This window comes from Camponotus floridanus, unplaced genomic scaffold, assembly GCF_003227725.1.
Source record: "Camponotus floridanus strain SB8 unplaced genomic scaffold, Cflo_v7.5 scaffold157, whole genome shotgun sequence".
Lineage (NCBI taxonomy): Eukaryota > Metazoa > Arthropoda > Insecta > Hymenoptera > Formicidae > Camponotus > Camponotus floridanus.
The window spans coordinates 173,083-196,038 of record NW_020229278.1 but is presented as its reverse complement, the minus strand read 5'-3'; the positions used below and the strand labels follow the sequence as shown (position 1 = coordinate 196,038).

Below are 22,956 nucleotides of genomic sequence, written 5' to 3'. Positions count from 1 at the left end.
GTGAACGCTTTAGTGAATCGATTTAAAAATTGTACTGAAGATTCTAAACATATGTAAGGACATTCTGTACAATTTTCATTAAATTCTCAATATTTTGAAAATAGGTACAAAACATCCTTAAATCGCGTTCTCATCAGAATTGGATGACATTTACGTCAGATGTAGCCTAATCTATCCCAACCTTGCGTTACAATTTGTCATCTGTGTGTGAAGAAAACCGAGTTCGTCGTTCGCGTCGCAATAATTCATATTCGCGAGCGATGCACGTTGGATAATGTTGTCAGCGGTGTCTTGAAATATCGTCTTGCACGAGAGAATTTTTCCAAACGTGCGTTTAATCGTCGACGTCCAGTTTTACACGAGCGTGATGGAGTGTCAGCCTACGCCAAAGATATGTGGTGTGCGATAAAAATGTCTCTGCTCACTGAGCGATAAGATTCAGTTTTCCACGGTGTGTATACTTGTCGAGTCTTTCGATAGCATCTTATCGCTTTTTTTTCCCCATCTTACATCTGTGTGTGTTTGCTGATTTTAAGTAATAGAAATGAATGAAAATCGTTGAAGGGCGTTTGACCTCAATTCACGTCGTGTTATTATTAATTAACTCGAAATCTGCTCAATCTCTGTATTATTAGGCGCTAATTTTTCAATGAGAGAAATTTAATCTGATTACATTTTAGGAGAAGAGTGAGTGATATTTGAGAGCAACCTGTGCATATGTGCGTCTACTTAAAACGATGATGGAGTTGAGTCATAGTTTGACCCTCAATGAGGATGCCCTTAATCAAATTCCGGAAGCTAAGCGGCCGGTTTTCATTTTCGAGTGGTTGCGCTTCCTGGACAAAGTTCTAGTTGCTGCTCAAAAGGTATCTATGTAAAAGTTTTATTGTATTATTAAAAAATCTATGAAAAGATACAATTGAAATAAGGCCTTAATTATGATAAAAATGTTATTTGCGTAGAATGATATTAAAGAATGTCAGCAAAAGTTAGTGGAGCAATTGACCAGACACATGCAAGGAGCTCCTGGACCACCCACACGACGTCTCATAGCAAGATGTCTCGCTACTCTATTTAGCGTTGGCGATACATTCTTGCTCTTTGATACTGTCAACAAATGCAATGACATCTTGAGAAATAAAGATGATTCACCGAGCTTTTTACCCACAAAATTGTAATGTATCATTATTAATTTTATTAATAATTATTCTGCAATGAAATAATTCTCTATAATTTATGATTGATGTGTATATGTTTCCTCAGAGCTGCTATTTGTTGTGTGGGATGCATGTATGAAAAACTAGGAAGAATGATGGGCAGATCATACGAGGAAACTGTGCAGATCCTAATAAAATCATTGCGTTCTGCTGAATCGCAAATGCGAATAGAAATTATGTACACATTGGAAAAGGTAACAAACAATTTTATCAATAAGTTGTTAAACTGTAAATGAAATATCTATAATTTATTTTATTACAATGTACTTTATTTGTATTATATATAATATATTTTATTTGTATTATAATTAGGTATGTGCTGGGATGGGATCGGCAATAACTAATGTGCATAAGGAGATATACAAAGTTTCCAGGCATTATCTGACTGATAGAGTGATGGCAGTGAGATGCGCTGCTGCCAAGGTATTTTATATTTATGAAAAAAAATGTCACGCAGTTATACATATATATTTTTCGTTTTTCTATAATCAATTTATTTTATAAATAGTGTTTGTTGGAAATGTTGAATCACGCTCCGTTTTTATATACAACTGAAATTGAAAGCGTTGCGACATTATGCTTTCGAGCATTTGAAGGCTCAAATTACGAAGTGAGATGTTCTGTCGCTAAATTATTGGGCACTTTGGTGGCGATGACACAGCTACCTTCGCCCAAGATAAAAAATCCTACAGGTATAATAAATAAATAAATTATAATAAAAATATATTGTAAAAATATATATCTATTATTTCTCTTACATATTGTTTATCTTTTTGTAGTCACGCACAATAAGGGCATTAGACAAACGTCGCTCGAAGAAGTGTTAAACATCCTGATGTCTGGATTTTTGAGAGGTGGCGTTGGCTTTTTGAAAGGAACCGGCGAGATAATAAAAGGTAGCTCCAGCGTAAACAGAGAAGTGCGAGTTGGAGTGACACATGTAAGCGATCATGCACATTTAAGTGGTTGTTTTTTTTAAAATAAAAAAACTTAGAGACTAATTTGATGTTTATATATTCCTAGGCATACGTGGTGTTTGTACAAATGCTGGGTGGCACTTGGCTGGAACGTAATATCGGTGCGCTAATTGCTCACGTTCTAGACCTAGTTACAAATCCGAAAGCCGCTAGCTCGCATGTTGAAGCGGTATATTCACGCAAATGTGTAAATTTCATATTACGCGGTACTGTCGGCAAGCTATTAGGAGAAGGCGCTCAAGCTGCCGCTTGCAAGGAGATAGCGCATATTATTCTGAAGCAAATGAATTCCATCGGTAATAATAATAATAATGTTTTGCGCGAATGATGATGTAATTGCATGTAATTTCAATAAACGTGGCTTTACAGATTTCAGTCCGGAAAATGCCAAGGATTGCAATCAAGAGACGTTATTCAGCCAGCATTTGTTAGTGTGTGCATTACAAGAAATGGGTTGTCTAATACTGGGATTAGGTACCACAGCCACAAATCTATTATCCGACCAATCTTTAAGTATGTATTTGCAGATCTGAAACATCAGTTTTTTTTCTCTGATATGAGAGTGAACGAGAAGAAGTTAATTATAATTTAACGTATCGCTTATCAGATCTGATCGATACTGTAATGGCCGTCCTAGTACATCCGTGTCAAGCCGCTAGATTGGCAGCTTCTTGGTGTTTACGGTGCATATGCGTCGCAGTACCAAGTCAAATAACGCCGTTAATCGATCGATGCGTCGATGGGATTGAGAATATGCGTAGTTCACCAGAAGCTATAGCCGGTTATAGCAGCGCTCTCGCTGCGGTTCTAGGAAGCGTTCGTCTGTCACCCTTAGGTGTTCCTCATACTAAAGGAAAGGTATAATAAAAGCTCTTATTACTCATTATCGATCGCATCTATATATAACGTGAGATTAATTTGCCTCTGCAATTTACCCTAGATAATTTTCAATACGGCGGAAGAACTCTTGAGAAGCGCTAGTCAAAATAGTCGTTTATCTTTAAATCGCACACACGCAGGATGGCTCTTGATAGGAGCAATAATGACTCTAGGTAAATGAATCTTATATCAAGTATAAAATATAAGTACGCGCGAGCTGTGCTACATGTAATTTATGCTAATATACAGGTACGGCAGTGGTGAAAGGCTTATTGCCGAGAATGTTACTCCTATGGAGAAATTCTTTTCCCCGCTCGAACAAAGAGCTCGAAAGCGAGAAGGCACGCGGTGATGCTTTCACGTGGCAGGTAACTCTGGAAGGACGTGCCGGTGCGCTGTCCGCTATGTATAGCTTTCTGTTACACTGCCCGGAACTTCTGAATGACGATATCACACGACGATTACTTACGCCGATCGAGTCCGCTCTGGCGATGTTGACAAAGTATGAATTAATATTTTTAGAAGAGTATCTGGAATGTAAAATATAAAATATAATATCTGAAAAATATCTAGAACATCTAGAAATTCTACATACATATATTTTTTTTCCAGTTTATCACCCGTTTTGAAGAATTACGGTCAACAATTAAAAGCTCCCGCAGCTATGGTTCGTTTGCGCTTATACGAAACATTATTCCTCCTACCGCCGCAAACGTTCGAAGGTAAAATTAATGCTCTACAGGGTGTATCTTAAAAAGCTCCCATTAAGCAAATAGCGTTATTCCTGATTAAAAACCAAGTCGAAAAGTCCTGAACCATTTTTTTTTCCAAGATTCATTAAATAATTAATCAGATTTAAATATTAAAAAGATTTCTGAAAAGATGAATTGTTTAAAAATTAACACAAAACTATTATTATTATTATATTGTCACTGGTTATTATATATTATTTTTAATTGTATAATAGCAATATTTTATTTTGCTTATTATACATACAAATCATACATCTTATTTATTTTAGTAAAAAGGATGCAAAAGGATAATTTAACATTATTTCATATTTCTTTAGGTAACAAGATCCTTATCCAAATCTTCATATATTGATAACGAGGAAGTTTGTCTTTTTATTGGCGCGACTTTACTCATTAATTACTGCTTTATTAAGCATTATGGAAAAAAATGGTTCAGGACTTTTCGACTCAGTTTTTAATCAGGAATAACGCTATTTGCTTAGTGGGAGCTTTTTAAGATACACCTTGTATATAAATCAATTTGCATTATTCTCTACCATTTTTTCTATTTGTTTGCATTATTATCTGATATTGTAATTTAGGCTCCTACACGCATCTTCTAAGAATGCTGGTGTCAGAGTTCACGCTTACGGACAATCCTGGGAATACGACTACTTCTTTATTGCGTGTAGTTTGCCATGCTAATGATTCTGTGATTCTCGGTACATGGCTGCAGGAGACTGATCATCGTACGATAGAAGATCAAGTGAGTACATCTTCATATATTATAATTTTTACTGCCATAAGTAACTTAACATTTTTGTGTCTAATGCTTTGTTGAGTGCATTGCTTCCTTAAATCTAGTTCTCTTTGAGAATTGAAAAATCTTCGAAAATATCGTTTATTTAATTAAAATTGTTTTATACATTCTTTTAACATTTATTAACAGACAATCTGTGTAATTTAGTAACAAAGAAGAAAAACTTTCTTTTATATGTCATCTTATATATTGTATAACTCTTCAAATTTATTTTTTAATTTTACACTTCATATCAACTTTATGAAGAATAAGCATAACACAAATACTTTTGCAATTTAAGCTTTTTTAATGTAATTTCGGCATTACCTTATAAATACCTTCGTTCGTGTTTAGATGGAACCAAATAGAAGGGCAGATTTGGAACATGTGAGTAAGGTGTTCTGCAAAAAATGTGCCTTTTGTTTCAACTATAACGTAATAATATTCTCTTTGTTTTACTGATATTTATATCTACATAAAGTTTTATAAAGCTATATTATGTGTAAAAATTAATTAATTTTTATGTACAATCTACTTTTATATTATTATTATTGTTATATTGTCACTGGTTATTATATATTATTTTTAATATTGTATAATAGCAATATTTTATTTTGCTTATATTTTAGATTTTGGAAACATCAAATATATATATACAAATATCTTATTTATTTTAGTAAAAAGGATATATAAAGGATAATTTAGCATTATTTCATATTTCTTTAGGTTACAAGATGCAGATTTAATTTTCATATAATTCACTTCAATTATGCTCTAAAATTTTATTACAATCCATGATTTTTCTTTTAGCTTCAACCAAATAGCGCTGCAGGATCTGGAGCATTGGAACATAATACATGCTGCCTTTATAGACCAATGCCATGTGTGAGTTTAAGTATTTAATATGAATAATTTAAATGTACTTTACTGTAAGTTATAAATATAAATGAAAGAATACATACAAAACATGATACAAATTTAATGCAATATTATATTTACAGATTGAAATAATACCTGGTCCTTTACCGTTGGGCGTAGCGGTGATTGATTTATCGGTCGCGTTATTCGGCCAGATATTTCCGCGTGTAGCAAATAAGCACAGACTGCAGATGCTGGATCACTTTAGCGAATGCATAAAACACACCAAGTCCGGAAGACAGGAGGCGATACAGATGAACGTGTTCACGGCTGTATTGAGCGGCTTGAAAGGTCTCAACGAGGCAAAGACAGGTTTTGGACAAGAGGACGTCAAGAAATCCGCCACTAATCTTATCATTGTAAGGCAATGTTGTTACATGAAATGAGGATATATTTTGTCAATCGATTATAAAATTAGACAATGCTCTTTATAATGTTTTAGAGTACATTAGTCAGTGGCAATCCTATTTTACGATGGGCGGCGGGAGAAGCAGTCGGCCGAATGGCCCAAGTAATCTCCGATCCTAAGTTCACCGCTGAATTGGCGCAGACTAGTTTCGATCGTCTGAAATCAGCTCGCGATGTTGCCAGCAGAACCGGCCATTCGTTAGCGTTAGGCTGCCTCCACAAGTATGTCGGTGGCATGGGTTCCAGTCAGCATCTCAACACTAGTGTCAGCATTTTACTTGCACTTGCTCAGGATAATTCGTCTCCTGTAGTACAAGTAAGATGTCATTTTATTTTATTGTTTACTTTCTTTTTATTTTAATTTTGAATAACACAAACTTTGAATAAAATAAATTTTCTTCTCTCTAGGTTTGGGCACTGCACGCTTTGGCTCTGATAGCTGATTCTGGTGGACCAATGTTCAGGGGTTATGTGGAGCCTACTCTATCCTTGGCACTGACCCTTCTTCTCAATGTTCCTCACTCTTACATCGATGTGCATCAATGCATCGGAAAGGTTTTATCAGCACTTATCACGACGATAGGACCAGAATTACAAGGTAAATAACGTATATAATATATTTGATTATTATTATATTTGATTATTATTATATAATTATAATTATATATGCATGATTATATGTAAAATAAAATTTTGACAAATATATCCTCAGGATTCTAAAGAAAAATAATTTATCGAGCAATTGATTTTAACAGGCAATACATCAACGATTTGCATGGCACGGTCGTCATTTTTATGCGCATGTGCCATCATGCAGGATCATCAGGATCCGCTCGTTCAAGCCGAAGCAACTGGTTGTCTTCAACAATTGCATCTCTTTGCACCTAGACATGTCAATTTGTCTTCTCTCGTTCCTACATTATGTGTAAGACTTCTTTAAACATTTTAAATTTATTGTGAAATATGTTTATTATAGGTGCTTTTTCTTTTTCTAGCGTACTCTATCGAGTAATCATTTACTTTTACGTAAAGCTGCGATATCATGCCTTCGACAACTTGCTCAGCGCGAAGCTAAGGAAGTGTGTGAGCATGCGATGACATTGGCCAACGAAAGTAGAGATACTAATATAGTAGAGGGTCTCATCATTACCGAGACCGGGTTACCGGGCGTGCTCTTCAGTATGCTGGATACAGAAACTGATAGTAAACTAATTAAAGACATTCATGATACTTTGACGAGCATGTTGCACATATTATCTGCCGACAATCTGTCTCAATGGTTGTCGTTGTGCAAAGATGTTCTCACAATAGCTTCAGGTAATTCAAGTCGAGCTTTTTGGTCCAATCATCACTGGAACATTTTTATGATGTGACATCCTGTTTTGTTACGCAGAATCCAGTACAGTCGAGGAAGGTAACACGGCGAATGCGGATGACAGCGCCACTGATAATGAATCAGCCGACGCGGAGGGTGACGACGATCAGGCTGAATTCCACGCTGACGAATCCAAGCAGCGGCCGTCCATCACCCCGAGATGGCCGACCAGAGTCTTTGCAGCGCAATGCGTTAGACGCATTGTCGCAGCCTGTATGAACAATAAACAGGCGCATTTTGATCTTGCTTTGGCCAAAGAAATGCAGCTGTCTAAGGGAAAAGGTATAATTGATGAGTCCCAACATTGCTCTCTTTAGAAATTTTTCTTGATTCTTAATACTCATTTTTACGAGTTTTTTTTTAGGAGATTTTCTGGTGCTACATTTATCAGATCTGGTGCGCATGGCGTTTATGGCTGCAACAAGTGATTGTGACCCATTGCGACTCGAAGGTCTGAAAACCCTGCAAGAGATTATTGACAAATTTGCTAAAGTTCCCGAACCGGAATTTCCCGGGCACTTATTGCTCGAGCAGTTTCAGGCACAGGTGAATTTCTTTTTAATTCATTTATCAATATGTTTTTTAGAGAAATGTATTTAACAGTTATTATATTAGATATTAATTTCAAGGTTGGAGCTGCTTTAAGACCAGCGTTTTCCGCAGAAACTCCGTCACATGTTACAGCCGCGGCTTGCGAGGCTTGTAGCGCATGGATCGGCAGCGGGGTCGCCAGGGATCTCAATGACTTGCGAAGAGTCCATCAGTTGCTCGTATCGTCCTTGGAAAAATTACGGGAGGGTAACACTCGGCCTCAACTTTATAACGAAAGTTTATCAACGCTGGAAAGATTGGCGATTCTAAAAGCGTGGGCAGAGGTATATTTATATATACGTATATATATATATATATATATATATATATATATATATATTAAATTATAAAAAAATTATATATTAGTCTAAAGATACAATAAAGATCAAATTATATTTGAGAAAGGAGAAATTTGATTATTTGATTATTTTTTTATTTTGTTAACAGGTATATGTAGTCGCAATGATACGAGATGGATCCGCGCTAAATAGCAAGGATACGACTAATCGAAATGGGAATCAATCCGACGAAAGAGCCAACGAAGAGGATTTTGGAGAATTTGAATTTCAGAGTGAAAGTCTATTAAGTCTCGTCCAGCCGGAACTTTTGAGTCTGAGTCAACATTGGCTATCTGCATTGCGGGATCATGCATTGCTATCTTTGCCACCAGGTTTAATTCAATATAATATAATTATACAAAATTATATACAAATTTTAAGCAAACACATATATACACACACATAATATTTTATTACATATTAATTATATTAATTAGTAATAAATTAAATTTATATAAATTTATACAAATTAATATAAATTTATAATGAATATGTATTTGTAATCGAGAAACTTTTAAACATGAGTTGATCTTTTTATGATTTTTTTATGTATTTTGTATATACGTTTTAGATTAATATTATCTAGACAATGAAAATTATATATATAATTACATTTTATAATGTTCACCTAGAATTCTCAAGTCAATTGCCACATGATGGAGGTGCCTTTTATACAACGGACACTATGGAATCCGCGCGTCCTCATTATGTAGAATCATGGGCGCCAATTCTTCACGCTGCTACTCTCTGGCTCAATGCGAGAGGATTCGAGATGGGTGATAGCCACGAAAAAACAACAGCAAATGCCAACAATAACAATCCTAACAATAATAACAATAACGATGAAGCTACCACCTCTAGAACTAATATGAATGTTGAACGTTTTCATTTGTTATTTGGTAAATATATTACAACATATGTTATACAATATAAAACACATAATAATGCTTACATTATAATTTATTTTATATGAATATGATTCTTTCTTTTTCTCTCACTCTCACTTATAAAAGGGAAATTGTTATTATAATTTTTATTAACTTATAATTATTACTTTTAGGTATATGTATGGAAGCTTTATGTAGTCCTCGCTCTTCCGAATCTCCACAAAATATAGAGACGTGCTTAAATGCTTTATACACGCTACTCGATTCAACGTGGGCACGTAAAGTTTTTATCGCGGACTGTTCCTTACCCATTGAATTATGTAATGTTCTTCATAGGTATGTATACATATTTAAGTATGTAATAAGCTCTTTTTTCATCGCATAATATCAATATATTGTTTCAAAGATTGCTTTTAACGCGGGAGAGTTATGTCATCCAAATGATAGTAATGGAGGTGCTGAAACAAGTGATGAAAGCAGCGCAGGAAGATTTGGCTGCGAGGAAAAAATTGAAGCTCCGAGGTATGTGAAGTCTAAAATTTCGATAAGTATATATCTATCTGCAAATCCTGTATTTACCTTTTTTCTTTTAAATATATAATAGATACTACATCGGCGAATGAAGAAAATGAAATGTCGGAAGTAGATTTACTGGGCGAAGGAAAAGAAAACGGTGAACTCGTACCGGGCAAATCATTAGTGTTCGCCATTCTGGAAGTGTGCTTATGTCTCTTAGTACGACAGATACCAGCATTGAATCCGAATCCGGGCGGTGCTACTGCTATCCTTTCTCAAAAGGGATACGTTCCGTCAGAAGAGAGCGGCAAGCTGATCTCGTTGTCTCTCAATATAATGGAATCTCTTCCCATCTTATGTTCTCCACAAGGTATTCTTCCTATTTTAATCGATAATATTTTCTTTTTTGGTTTTAATCGATAATATTTTTTTCTATATAATATTCATCCTATGTTTTCGCTTCTGTAGGGGCAATAGCGATTCTGCCAACATTGTTGTATTTGGCGACAGGCGTGATACGAGAAACCGCGGTGCGCACGGATAACGAAAACATCAAACCCGGTGCGGAAGCGCCGGTTCATGCCGCATTGCACTGCGTCAAAAGTCTTACCAATAACAAGTATGCTCGGGATCACAGGAGTCAGGAACAATGGACTGGATTATTGCGAAGCGCACTTGCCAAAATTATCGATCTGGCCAAAACAGGCATGATCATGATTCCATCTTTTATTAGAAGATATATATATATATATATATATATATATATATATATATATATAACGGATTTATATATCGATAAAAAAAATATAACACATATATCTATATTTTATTTTGATTTTTAATATTTCATAAATGAGAACTATAATGTATATATATATAATATAATATATACATTCTTATTTATGAAATATTAAAAATCAAAACAAAATATAGATATATATGTTATATTTTTTTTATCGATATATAAATCCGTTACTCACTATAGTTTAATTAAAGATTAATATATATCATATCCTTTTAATTTTATTTGTGTAGGTAATGATGAAACGAAAATGGATGAGGTAGCTATGATGCTGGGTATCGCGGTATTCGTGTTACACGCGTCGCCAGAGGTAGTAAACGCTCCGAATCTTCAATTCCCATGCATCAATCACTTCCGACACGCGTTCCAATCTGAGAATCTGACAGTGAGTAAAGATATAAAGATAACAGATATCGAAAAATATATTATTTAATATTATCGAAAATAATTAAAATAATCTTACAGATAAGACTGAAATGCGTGCAAACATTAAGAACGATATTTCTGCATCCGGAACGTAATATAAGTACTCCATATATTCACGCGCTTGCACCACGACTGGTAGAATACCTATACAGCGATAAGAGCAAGCAGGTCATAAACGATATGGAATTGACCTTCACATTGGAATGTATCAGTACAGTAGAGGCTCTTATAGGACTTGCCGATCTTTCTAATCGTAAGTTATCATTGTAGAGTTTATAAGAAACATTTACATCACGAAATTTTATAATTAGCATATGCAATAAAATGTTAATGTAAAATGTGTTACACGCTATTCAGGAGATCTGTTACAAGGTGTGTGGGAAGTAGAGATCTTCACAATCTAATTTTTCAATGTTTTAATTAATCTTATTTATCTTTCATCACGATATGAGTGAACATAATGTAAATATGACGTTTCAAAATTAAAATTACTAGGTATTCAAATGCTGACTCTGCTCGTGCCAATTTTAATCAACTATTTGCTGGAAGGAGACGAGCTTCAACGCGCCACTAAGTATCAAGCGAGTCTCCATCAACAGAGTTTTCAATGGCTCAATAAGATTGGGCCAAAATATCCGCAGGTATATTTCGAAAATATTTTTGAATCATAAGTACATAACATTATTATAATAATTATTATTTATATCTCTAGGAATTTAAGACGCTAATGTCACAATCTACCGAGCTAAAGATTAAATTGGAAAACGCTGTGAGAACTAACCATCAACAAGCGCAGCGACATACTCGATCGGTTGATTCTGTGAAGCCACAAATCAAGATATCTGCACCATCAATAAAATTGAAAACCGATTTCTCCAACTTCAATTAGAAATAAATAATCTGTTATAAATCTATTAGAATCGTGTAAAAAATATTAACGATACTAATGATATTAACGATTCTGTCGCAATAGTAACATATTTGCATAAAGACGACTGACTTTAATAATTATCGATCAGGAATGAATAGAATTAATCACTCTTTGTATAACATATTAGCATCGTGATAATTATAAAGTGATATCTTGCTGTTAGAGAATCTTACTCAACCGTACTTAGAAGTATAAAGAAATTAGTAATATTATGGCGGATATCAGGGATAGTTAAAAAAAAAGATGGATAAATTAATATCGCATGATCAATTAATCTTTATCGTAAAGTAATATTTATTTTTATCTTATCATAAAGTATAATATTTATCTCTTCTATACATTTTCTCTTTTTATCCACCCATTGAACTATTTCATTGCTAAGTACAATAACGTTCCTGATTTTTCAGTCATGCTTTCCCAAGTGTAAGAGAACTTTATATTATATTTTCAAATTGTACATATTGTAGAATTATATACACATATATAGAAATTATTAATTTATTTGATAATATAAATAAAGATTTATATTTTCTCGCTTCACAGCTTCCATAGGTTATGAACATTAATAACAATTTCATTTCATGAAGATGTGTTAATAGAAATTAAATGACTACAGATATTAATACAATATGCACAAAATTTATGAGTAATATAATAATATATATATAAACCTCTGTGCTCAGTGTAAATCGTATTAATCTATAATTCAAAAATTAATTCATAGTTTTATTTTTAAATTATTGATGTAGCTCTAGTTGTATTATTGATAAAAATTATTTATATACAAATTATAAATAACTGAATTCCTAAGAAAATACTATTTGCCACAAAACGGATTGGAATGCAATTAAAGACCAGCGTAAAGTATACAAACAGATTTAATCACGAGGATATTTAACATTCTTTTAATAAGACTGATAATCCCTGCTACATTTTTATTTAACAATTTTACATAATACATGTATACAGTATTATACATAGTTTGTTTTGTCTAGAACTGATAGAGTTGGAATAGCTACTCGAAATGTCTGATGTGACATATAATCGAATTATAATATACTGAAAGCTCTTTTGTAATATAATGTTTTTTTTTCTAGGACAATTTTTTTCTGACAAGAAAGCGGTTTTGTAAATTAACAATAACATAATACTGACTATTTCAGTAAAGAAGTAATGCTTTAATAATCCTTAAAAATCATGAAAATCATAATTTTTTTTGTATTTGATCTTTAGATTGTATTAAAAAGAATTGTAGTAAAAAAAAACAAAGGAAGAGTGAATTGTATGGCACGAGATATATATTAGGAAATATGATTTGAAAGTCTGTGTATGCAAACGTGTGTACCAATAATTATCTGAATTGACTGCCCATTTAAGAATCCATAGAACAAACCTCTTTCACAGCATATGTAAAGAATTATGTTCGAAAAATGCGTATTAGATTTGGTTATTGATAAAAGATAAGGATTACGTGCTCGATAGATGTTCTACTATTTTTATATAATTACTTTAAGAATATACGTTGATCGCGTTTGCAATTTTTAATTGTACGTCGCATTCGCGTTCATACATATTGTATATCCGATTCTCGAACTTCCATGTATATTGATTTATTAGCGCGTTTTCGAAATTATGACAGAAATCCTCTCTGACAAATAGTACAACTATGTAATGCTATTACTGTAATCTACAGAAATAAAAATCACCTCATTTAACTGTAATTTCTCATTAATTTCTATCTATATTTGATCTTATAAGTTTTATGGTAAATTTAAGATTATTCTTTAAATTTATTATTTATTATTTATTATTCACTATTCCTTGCCTTTCGGCTTACGATAGATTTCCTGTTCGATCTTTACAATATTTATACTTATATTTATACTCATTTTATCATACGACTAAACTATAAAGTCTCTATTCCTTTGGATCTTTAGATTATTCTTTAGATACATTCTTTTTACATATTTTTTATAAATATATAAATATATATATATATATATATATATATATATTAATTTTTAAATAGAAATGTGAGATTTTTTAAAGATAAATATATAAAATATCAAAAATTTGAAACTTATGAAAAATAATTAACAATTATACACATCATATTTTTTATAATTATTATAAATGATTTTTGTAATTATTATAAATGATTTTTGTTTCGTTATTTATTATCTCGATCATTTTTTAATTTAATGATTATGTAGTAAACATGATTTTGAATAAATTATATTTTATTTTTTTAATTGTCTTGCTTTTGTCTACACGTGCGTATTCATTTGCAGTGGTGCAATATTATTTTGCAAACGGTAAGCTATCTAGACTGTTTAGTATCCTTGATGATAAGTATGTGATATTAAATCTTTTAACTGCACGAGTTATCGAAATGACGGACAGTTTTGAGTGAGTTTCATAACGATTTCCCCTTCTTAAAGTTAAGAACTTACACATGTGCATTCTATACATAAGGTTTATAAAAACCAATGTATCAGGCATGTTTAGGCTAGTATATCGCATGTTATCGTCGAAGAATGATTATCACTCTATCGTGATAGTCCTCGCAATATAACTAATCGTAGCAAAGTCGCAGAGAGATTCACAGCGAGCGAAGAGACTTGACTCGACCGATTTTTCGATTCGAAAGAATTCAACGCAATTAAGCGAGATGGTAAAGGCAAAAAAGTATGTGCTAGTGAAGCATTTCGTCAACGATCCGCAACCGACGGATTTGCAATTGGTAGAAGAGGAGTTGCCGCCTCTACAAAATGAAGGTTGATTTGAATTGATTAATTTATTTGCATTGTGCAGTACGCATTCATTGTCGAGTCATCTTGTAAAGGGAATGAAATCAAACGCAACAAGTTTCTTTAATAAATATATATGATTCCGTAAAAAAATTATAATTATTATTAAATTATACAAGTTACAAATAATGGATCAATTTAATCGCATCGTCGTTATATATATAATTTACTAATTGTCGCTGATCTTGTAATATAGACGTAGAATCATATACATAATTTTTTTAAATAAATATATGAATATATAATTATATATGTATGATTATAAAAAAAATATGTAAATATAATCTAGATATTTTTTAGAAGATAATGTTTTAAATTTAAACATATGTTGAATTTAGACTTCGTAATGAGTTAAACGCTACAAATGCAAATTGTAGTAAACAATCAGTCACTGAGTAAATAACCGGAATTTCCGTCTCAGGAAATAAAGAAAAATAATAAATTTACTTTTAAGAATATATAATTTCATCTTTGTTTAATAATGCAACATTAACGATTGAATTACAAAATAATTTCGGTGAATAAATTTTCTTCCAATTATCGATATTAATTGGTATTATTTAAGGATGTATTGTATGTACAATCCCAGCAAAAAGTAATTGAAAATCAATTTAAATAAAAATGTGAGATTATTTTTTAAATATAAATATATAAAATATCAAAAATTTGAAACTTATAAAAAATAATTAACAATTATACATATCATATTTTTTGTAATTATTATAAATGATTTTTGTTTCGTTATTTATTATCTCGGTCATTTTTTAATTTAATGGTTTTTAATTTAATGGTTATGTAGTAAATCTTTCGGAATATTTCAGTAAAAACGCAATAAATATTAAAAAATACATCTGTGCACTGTAGCTAAAATCAAATGTAATTTCTCATCACTTTCGGTGTATTTTGAATATAAGAAATTACAATTTGATCTTAGTTACAGTGCACAGATGTATTTTTTAATATTTATTGCGTTTTTACTGAAATATTCCGAATTTTGTTAATCGAAATGATTAACTTTTGGCAGAGAATTTCGCCTTGTGATACATGGCTAATTTCATTGAATTATATTTAATATCCTTTTAACCAGTTAGTACTTGTATAATATTATTTGACCAAATATTTCCTCTGTATCTAAACTACACTTTTACAAATTTTAAACAAATTCTAAATATTATTTCCACGTGTTTTTGTCATTTGAATCGACGTGGTTGTACGTTTCCCATAAGAACACATGTTAATTCGATGCAAATTAAAAACCTTATAACTTGTGAATGCTTTAGTGAATCGATTTAAAAATTGTACTGAAAATTCTAAACATATGTAAGGACATTCTGTACAATTTTCATTAAATTCTCAATATTTTGAAAATAGGTATAAAACATTCTTAATATCATCGAGGTCGTTAAGTCATCTATATTGATCAGACCATATTTTTTCTTTCTTCTTTATAGAAATTCTTTTGGAAGCCGAATACCTCTCCGTAGATCCGTACATGAGACCGTACGTACAAAGATTTCCAGTTGGAATCACGATGATCGGATCTCAGGTCGCTAAGATCGTGGAATCCAAAAACCCTAATTATCCAGTTGGCCGAAGACTTGTCGGGCATTTTGGCTGGAGAACTCATACGATTATCAATCCAAAGGTCGAGGAAAGTAAATCCGAGGAAGTAAACTCACGACCATATTTTTTGCCGAATATAGGTGATCTACCACCGTCTCTCGCTTTAGGTGCCTTGGGAATGCCAGGGTAAAAAATAGAAAATTTTCATTTTAATGCAATTTAATAAGGTGCATCTTCTTTGCATTTCGCGATAACACAGATATAAAATTATGTGTGTATGTGTGTGGTTAGATTAGATAATGTGGTTAGATTAGATAAGATAAATTAGAAAATAAGAAAACACAAAGCGCTCTTGCGGTCTTTTTGTTTGACTTGCATTTAAACTTTGATATTTGTGTAAATTATGAGAGTGCAAGTATTTATTCTTATATATTAATATATATTAATATTAGAAATTAATGTTTAAGACGGATATGAACTCAGAACTCAAACTAATTAATTCTTTTCTTTTTAATTAAGAAATTGACGAAGAGGATGAAATCATTGATCAATTTAGCTTTTCTCTGAAAGCTTATATAAAAACTTGTTTTTTTCCCAAAATATATGCATATCATATATAAGAAAATAATATAATAAATTGTATACATATTTATATTATGAATATAAATTCAATTTGCATTTTTTATAGCAACACGGCGTACTTTGGTCTGATGGAGATATGCAAACCAAAACCTGGTGAGGTAATTGTCATTAGTGGAGCCGCTGGTGCAGTTGGTGCTCACGTGGGCCAGATCGCCAAGAATTTGGGCCTTACTGTCATCGGTATATGCGGCTCCGACGAGAAATGCAAATGGCTCGAGGAATTGGGCTTCGATGCTACCATTAATTACAAGACCGCACCGATCGCAGCAACTTTACGTAAAATCGCTCCGCAAGGCATAGATTGTTATTTCGATAATGTGCGTCGAACAATATGTATGCAAATTATAAATAATACATTGCAATTATTTTTTCCATGTGCATAAATTGTTCATTTTTTGAATATGTATTTTCTCTCTTTAAATGTCTTTTAGCTGGCGTAAATTATATATAAATTAATATTTTTTTTAAACAATTAAAGGGTCACTATTTGTTAAAACTTTCTCATTTTCTTATGCATTATTCGTGCCAGTTATTCTTTTTGTTCAAGTCTAATTAAAATTTGGAGAGATTCTTCTTTCCCTAAAAACACAATGGATATCGTGACTAAAATCGCGATGAAATTGTAGGTCGGCGGGGACATCTCTACTACAGTTATATATCAGATGAGGCTGTTCGGTCGAATAGCCGTGTGCGGTAGCATCTCGACTTACAGTGCGGATTCTTCATCCTTACCCAAATCCACCGTCTTGCAACCTGTGATACTATTCAATCAATTGAAAATGGAAGGCTTTATCGTTCGGCGCTGGGCGAAACGTTGGAACGAAGGAATCGAGCAGAATCTGCGATGGATCCGCGAGGGCAAGCTTCATTATCGAGAGACTGTGACCAAAGGCTTCGAGAATATGTTCGATGCATTTATTGGTATGTTGAACGGCAAGAACATCGGAAAGGCGATCGTCCAGGTTTAGGATCAACAAGTCATGAGTATCGTCGTGCAATGCATCCTATACAAATGTATATTTCTGAAAAATTAAAAAAAATACGAATTTTATATTTTTCGTATGTTAACATTATTTTGAATTTTGAGCGAAACTTAATAAATATGTATCTATTTCTATCTTCTTTTTTAAATAAACATATATTTAAATTTCGATTAAGAAAATAATGTTGATGTAGTCGCACCTAAGGAATTTTTAAATGACATTTTTAAAGATAATGTGTTAAACACAAGAATTTGATTCGTATCGAAAAAGATATATGATGCAAATATAATTAAAAGTTTATTAGGTTTTTATTTTTCAATTAGTTTCTATAACGAGTAACTTTTATTTTCGAAAAAAAATATTTGAAAAAGAGGAAAAAACATATATATATATATATATATATATATATATATATATATATATATATATTATACATATATACGTTGCATATTCATTGTAATGCTAAAAGCATTGTGTAATGTTAAAAAAAATATAAATAATATAAAGAATAATAATTTAAAATATATTTATCTATTTGTTTTTCAACCTTGAAATAAAATATTTTACTTTGTAATATAACATGGCAATTAATTATAATTGTATTACATATTATAAATAATCTTTGAATATATAAATTTATATTCATGAGAAATATATATATATATATATATTTAGCGCAATATGATTTACAAAGATCTTATTAGAGAATTAAATAATACTAACAAATTTGTTACATTGTAATTATTCCACATTTTACAAGAATAATCGGAAATGTCGCTCTAAATTTAAAACATACATATGTATACATATGTATATACATGTATACGCGACACACACTTAGCGCGATATCTCCGACCGTTCTTATACAATGTGGAATTAATAATAATAATAATAATATATTATTAATATATAATATTAATATTAAATAATAAAAGTAATATTAAATAATATAAAGAATATTAAATAATATAAACAATATTAAATAATATAAATAATATTAAATAATATAAATAATATTAAATAATATAAATAATATTTGTATATTTTTTATTTCTATTTGATTTGATATTTGATTTTACCACCAGTCAATAAAGACGGAAAACTGCAACTTTATTATCGTAAGTTGATAAATTAATTCCGTGCGCGATTGGCAGAGTTGCGAATCTACGTCGTGACATTGTTTAGCCATCAGTCTCGAAAATGGCGGCCGTATTGGACGAGGTCGGCAAATCTGCCGAAAAGCTTGTAGACGAGGAAAAGAACGAGATCGTCGACGAGGAGGACGAGACTGGCGCGGTCGAGGCCTCGAAGAAGAAGAAGAAGAAGAAAAAGAAGAAGAAGGCCGGTGCGTTTAAATACACGATTTCGTGTCCTCGATCGTTCGCGCCCTGTTTCAATCCCGCTTTGACACGTGCAAATTTCTTTAATTATACCGTGAAATACAGTCACAAAATTGCCGGGAGAAATCCGTTCGTTTTCAATCGAACTTACTCGCGACGTCTCGTTCAATTTCGCGCGAACTATGCGATTTGTCGTGTCGTTAAAAGCGCGCGACTCCAACGGGCGAGGTACTTGTTAATGTGCTCCGTCATTTTCGAATATCAAATCAAGTCAAATTAACGTAAGAAATTTTACCGCGCATGAGATTGTCACAGCACCTTTAAAGTCAATGATTTTCAACTCTTATTTGAATGCAACTTTGAAATTTCACAAGGTTTATCTATAGACTATCAGCTGTGCTAATTAAAAAAATTATATTATTGATTATGAAATATTAATAATGTGTGGATATTTTCATGTAGGTGCTGGAGAGGCTAGTGCAGATGTTCCAGAGGGGGAAGAGAATAAAGTTAAGGATGATGATGCACTTGCCGAAGGTATCGTCAATAATTTTCTAACTACGATTCTAAAAATTCAACAATTAAAGTTTAATAATTAGGATAGCATGTATTTAGCTTTCATACCAACTAATAATACTTGTCGAAATTCTTAGGTTCCACAGAGATAACTGAGAACGATGGAGAAAATGAGGAAGCTAAGAAGAAAAAGAAGAAACGCAAGCCCCGAGGCAAGGGTGGTGTAAAGCAGCAAACGGATCCGCCAACTATTCCCGTGTCAGAATTATTCCCCGACGGTAATTTCCCGATAGGGCAGATAATGGATCATCCATCCGCTGCTGGAATAGACGACAGAATGGCGAAAAATCGCTTCACCAGTGAAGAGGCGCGCGCCCTCGACAGAATGCATAATGATATCTACAACGAAGCCAGACAGGCAGCCGAGGCGCATCGACAAACCCGCAAACACATTATGAAGTGGGTATGTAAGTCTGCGTTATTGCAAATAATTAAAATAATTAAAATATTCAGAGTTGGATTAAGTAATATAAAAAATTATGAAACAAATTTTTACAATTTGCGAGTATATATATACATCTGATGAATATATCTGCTCTTCTACACAGAGAAAAATATCATTATACTGCCAAGAAAAGCGATTACTCAGTTTATTTTTCTTTTTTTAAGTAATAGTTTTCTTCAACAAATAATATATTCTTGATAATAATCTTAAAATATACTCATCACAAGTATTAGAAAATCTCATTATCATGAACTCAAAAGAAGAATTTATGTTCTCTTCAAGAATATTTGTAAAGTTGTATCAAAGAAAAATCAAACTTACTTTACGTCAAATCTTGTAGTAAGCAAACCAAATTTTTGTTTTAATTTAATATTCTTGACTAAAATACTGCACTTAGTAAAATTCAGAATATATTCAATTAAATTTCATGCTTGTGGTAAACTTATGATATATTTGCGAATATAATAAACAAACTTATAATACACTTAAAATAAATAATATTTACTTGAATACAGTATACATTTTTCTCTGTGTAGGTGAAACCAGGAATGACTATGATAGAGATTTGTAACGAGCTGGAGGAGACCGCTCGAAAGTTGATAGGCGAGGATGGTCTCAAGGCTGGATTGGCATTCCCGACTGGTTGCTCCCGCAATCATTGCGCAGCTCATTATACTCCAAACGCCGGGGATCCAACCGTTTTAGAGTACGATGACGTCACAAAGATCGATTTCGGTACACACATCAACGGGCGTATCATCGACTGTGCGTTTACCTTGACATTTAATCCAAAGTATGACAAGTTGATCGAGGCTGTTCGTGACGCTACTAATACTGGTATCAAGGCTGCCGGAATTGACGTGCAATTGTGCGACGTCGGTGCTGTTATCCAAGAAGTAATGGAGTCTTACGAAGTGGAACTGGATGGTAGAACTTATCCGGTAAAAAATATACAATATATGCATAGAGTTTCAATTCCAATTAATTCAATTTAATTAATAATTTAATTAATAATTTAAATTTAATTAATAATTTAAATTTTTAATTAATAATTTAAATTTTTTATAGGTGAAATCGATTAGGAATCTGAATGGTCATTCTATCGCACCTTATCGCATACACGCCGGGAAAACAGTGCCGATAGTCCGAGGTGGTGAGGCAACTCGAATGGAGGAGAACGAATTTTACGCAATCGAAACCTTTGGATCTACCGGCAGAGGTCTCGTTCATGACGATATGGAATGTTCGCATTATATGAAAAGCTTCGATGCCGGTTTTGTGCCATTGAGGTTGCAGAGCAGCAAGTCTCTTCTCAATACTATCAACAAGCATTTCGGTGAGAATCTAAAAAAGAAAATATTCGGACCGTGTTGAAAAAATAAAATTGAAATTAATGGCATAATCTCTGTTTTTTATTTCATGAATTTTTCAGGTACTTTGGCTTTTTGTAAGCGTTGGTTGGATCGCGTCGGTTGCACCAAATATCAAATGGCGCTGAAGGATCTCTGTGAGAAAGGTGCCGTGGAAGCGTATCCGCCATTGGTCGACGTCAAGGGCTGTTATACCGCTCAGTTCGAGCACACTCTCGTTCTACGTCCCACGTGTAAAGAAGTAATTTCCCGCGGAGAGGATTATTAATAAATCAATAAATCAATAAATCATCGTTGTGTTTTATATCACTATCGAATGTGTCAAGATATATCTTAAGCTCGATGTAACATTTTCAAAACATTATCTCGTTCGATCTGTATGCGGTGATGCGAACGGTAGACGCGTGAATAAGAATTGTAATCATGTAATACGTTTCAGCGTACGACATTTCGAAATGTTAATATATATAATTTTACTTTTCCGATTGATAAAAAACAAAATTGCAAGCTTCGACAAATGATGAAAACGCAATCGACGCGCTTTCTATTTTTATTTCTTAAGCATCAAATGTGAATTTCTATTCCTTTAAACATCAAATGTTTCCATATCATGGAAAAACGTTGAAAAAAGTCGAGATATACTTCTACATTTTCTTTCCTTTTTTTTTTTTAATGTTTCGTAATGTTTTTTTTAATATACGGATATATGCTTCGAAAGGATCGGTAATTTATATTCGCTGTAACATTTTTTAAATCTTTATTACTGTTTCTTACATTTTTACGCTAAAATGAAAATGACGGGAATGGTGTGTTTAATATTGAATAAAATATATTTGGAATTCGAGATTTATATCATTGCGATAGTCCTGAATATCGTGTAATTAAGATTTTAATGTTAGAACGATATAAACATAGAATCTAGTACATACATGTGACAACTGTACAAAAGGAAAACGAAAGTATTCTCCATTTGTGGCTTCTCTATATCCATTTGTGAATCTCTATATGTCGATATATTTCCCTACGCATTTTAAAAGCGCGAATTATATGTTATATAAAGTTTTCGTGGATTTATCGGTTAAAATTAAAGATGTAACAAATTCATGTCTTATATTATTTTATAATCCTAAGAGGCTGCGCGTGTTTTCGCAAGATTCTTTAAACAATGAATCATGAGATGTAATAGCATTGACGTTGATTCGACATTTAAATACGGCTCGTAACAGTTACTCCGCATTTTGCTAACGTCATACATTTCTCTCATCATCATATAACGAAGTATAAGAACACATGGTCTCGCGGAGAGTCCTGATCTATCCTCTGTCTTCTGGCGCAATTTTTACTTTCAGTGGCATTACCTTTATATAACTGTGAAATGTAATTTTAAATCATATAACACATATGTAGTAAAGTATATATGTGAAGTAAAAAG

General features: G+C 32.4%; 3 protein-coding genes across 7 annotated transcripts; all 3 read left to right on the top strand.

Annotated features, from left to right (window-relative positions):
* Positions 1-163: 163 nt before the first annotated feature.
* LOC105248594 (HEAT repeat-containing protein 5B) lies at positions 164-12,043 on the top strand. Of its 5 annotated transcripts, XM_011253472.3 has the most exons (35): positions 164-451; positions 681-866; positions 963-1,174; positions 1,264-1,411; positions 1,530-1,640; positions 1,726-1,909; positions 1,997-2,157; positions 2,241-2,490; positions 2,564-2,707; positions 2,802-3,052; positions 3,135-3,246; positions 3,323-3,575; positions 3,686-3,795; positions 4,407-4,570; positions 4,958-4,990; positions 5,414-5,488; positions 5,605-5,880; positions 5,964-6,245; positions 6,338-6,527; positions 6,685-6,854; positions 6,925-7,246; positions 7,323-7,586; positions 7,669-7,850; positions 7,934-8,179; positions 8,343-8,565; positions 8,866-9,132; positions 9,294-9,456; positions 9,527-9,642; positions 9,725-10,006; positions 10,105-10,341; positions 10,672-10,823; positions 10,904-11,117; positions 11,222-11,236; positions 11,360-11,505; positions 11,577-11,753. In XM_011253472.3, the coding sequence occupies exons 2-35, from the start codon at positions 738-740 to the stop codon at positions 11,751-11,753; spliced, it is 6,261 nt and encodes a 2,086-aa protein (XP_011251774.2). In that variant the 5' UTR covers positions 164-451; positions 681-737. The 5 variants fall into 5 exon arrangements, with proteins under 5 accessions (XP_011251774.2, XP_011251776.2, XP_011251775.2 ...); XM_011253474.3 differs by lacking the exon at positions 4,958-4,990 and having other exon boundaries at positions 11,577-12,043; XM_011253473.3 differs by lacking the exon at positions 11,222-11,236 and having other exon boundaries at positions 11,577-12,043.
* A 2,247-nt stretch (positions 12,044-14,290) lies between these two features.
* LOC105248598 (prostaglandin reductase 1) lies at positions 14,291-17,861 on the top strand. Its single transcript, XM_025406835.1, has 4 exons — positions 14,291-14,572; positions 16,057-16,354; positions 16,857-17,127; positions 17,437-17,861. Exons 1-4 carry the CDS (start codon positions 14,467-14,469, stop codon positions 17,776-17,778), a joined length of 1,017 nt encoding a protein of 338 aa, XP_025262620.1. The 5' UTR covers positions 14,291-14,466; the 3' UTR covers positions 17,779-17,861.
* A 1,099-nt stretch (positions 17,862-18,960) lies between these two features.
* Positions 18,961-22,743, top strand: LOC105248596 (methionine aminopeptidase 2). Its single transcript, XM_011253478.3, has 6 exons — positions 18,961-19,138; positions 19,596-19,670; positions 19,787-20,112; positions 20,691-21,095; positions 21,223-21,490; positions 21,587-22,743. The coding sequence occupies exons 1-6, from the start codon at positions 18,994-18,996 to the stop codon at positions 21,790-21,792; spliced, it is 1,425 nt and encodes a 474-aa protein (XP_011251780.1). The 5' UTR covers positions 18,961-18,993; the 3' UTR covers positions 21,793-22,743.
* Positions 22,744-22,956: the final 213 nt, after the last annotated feature.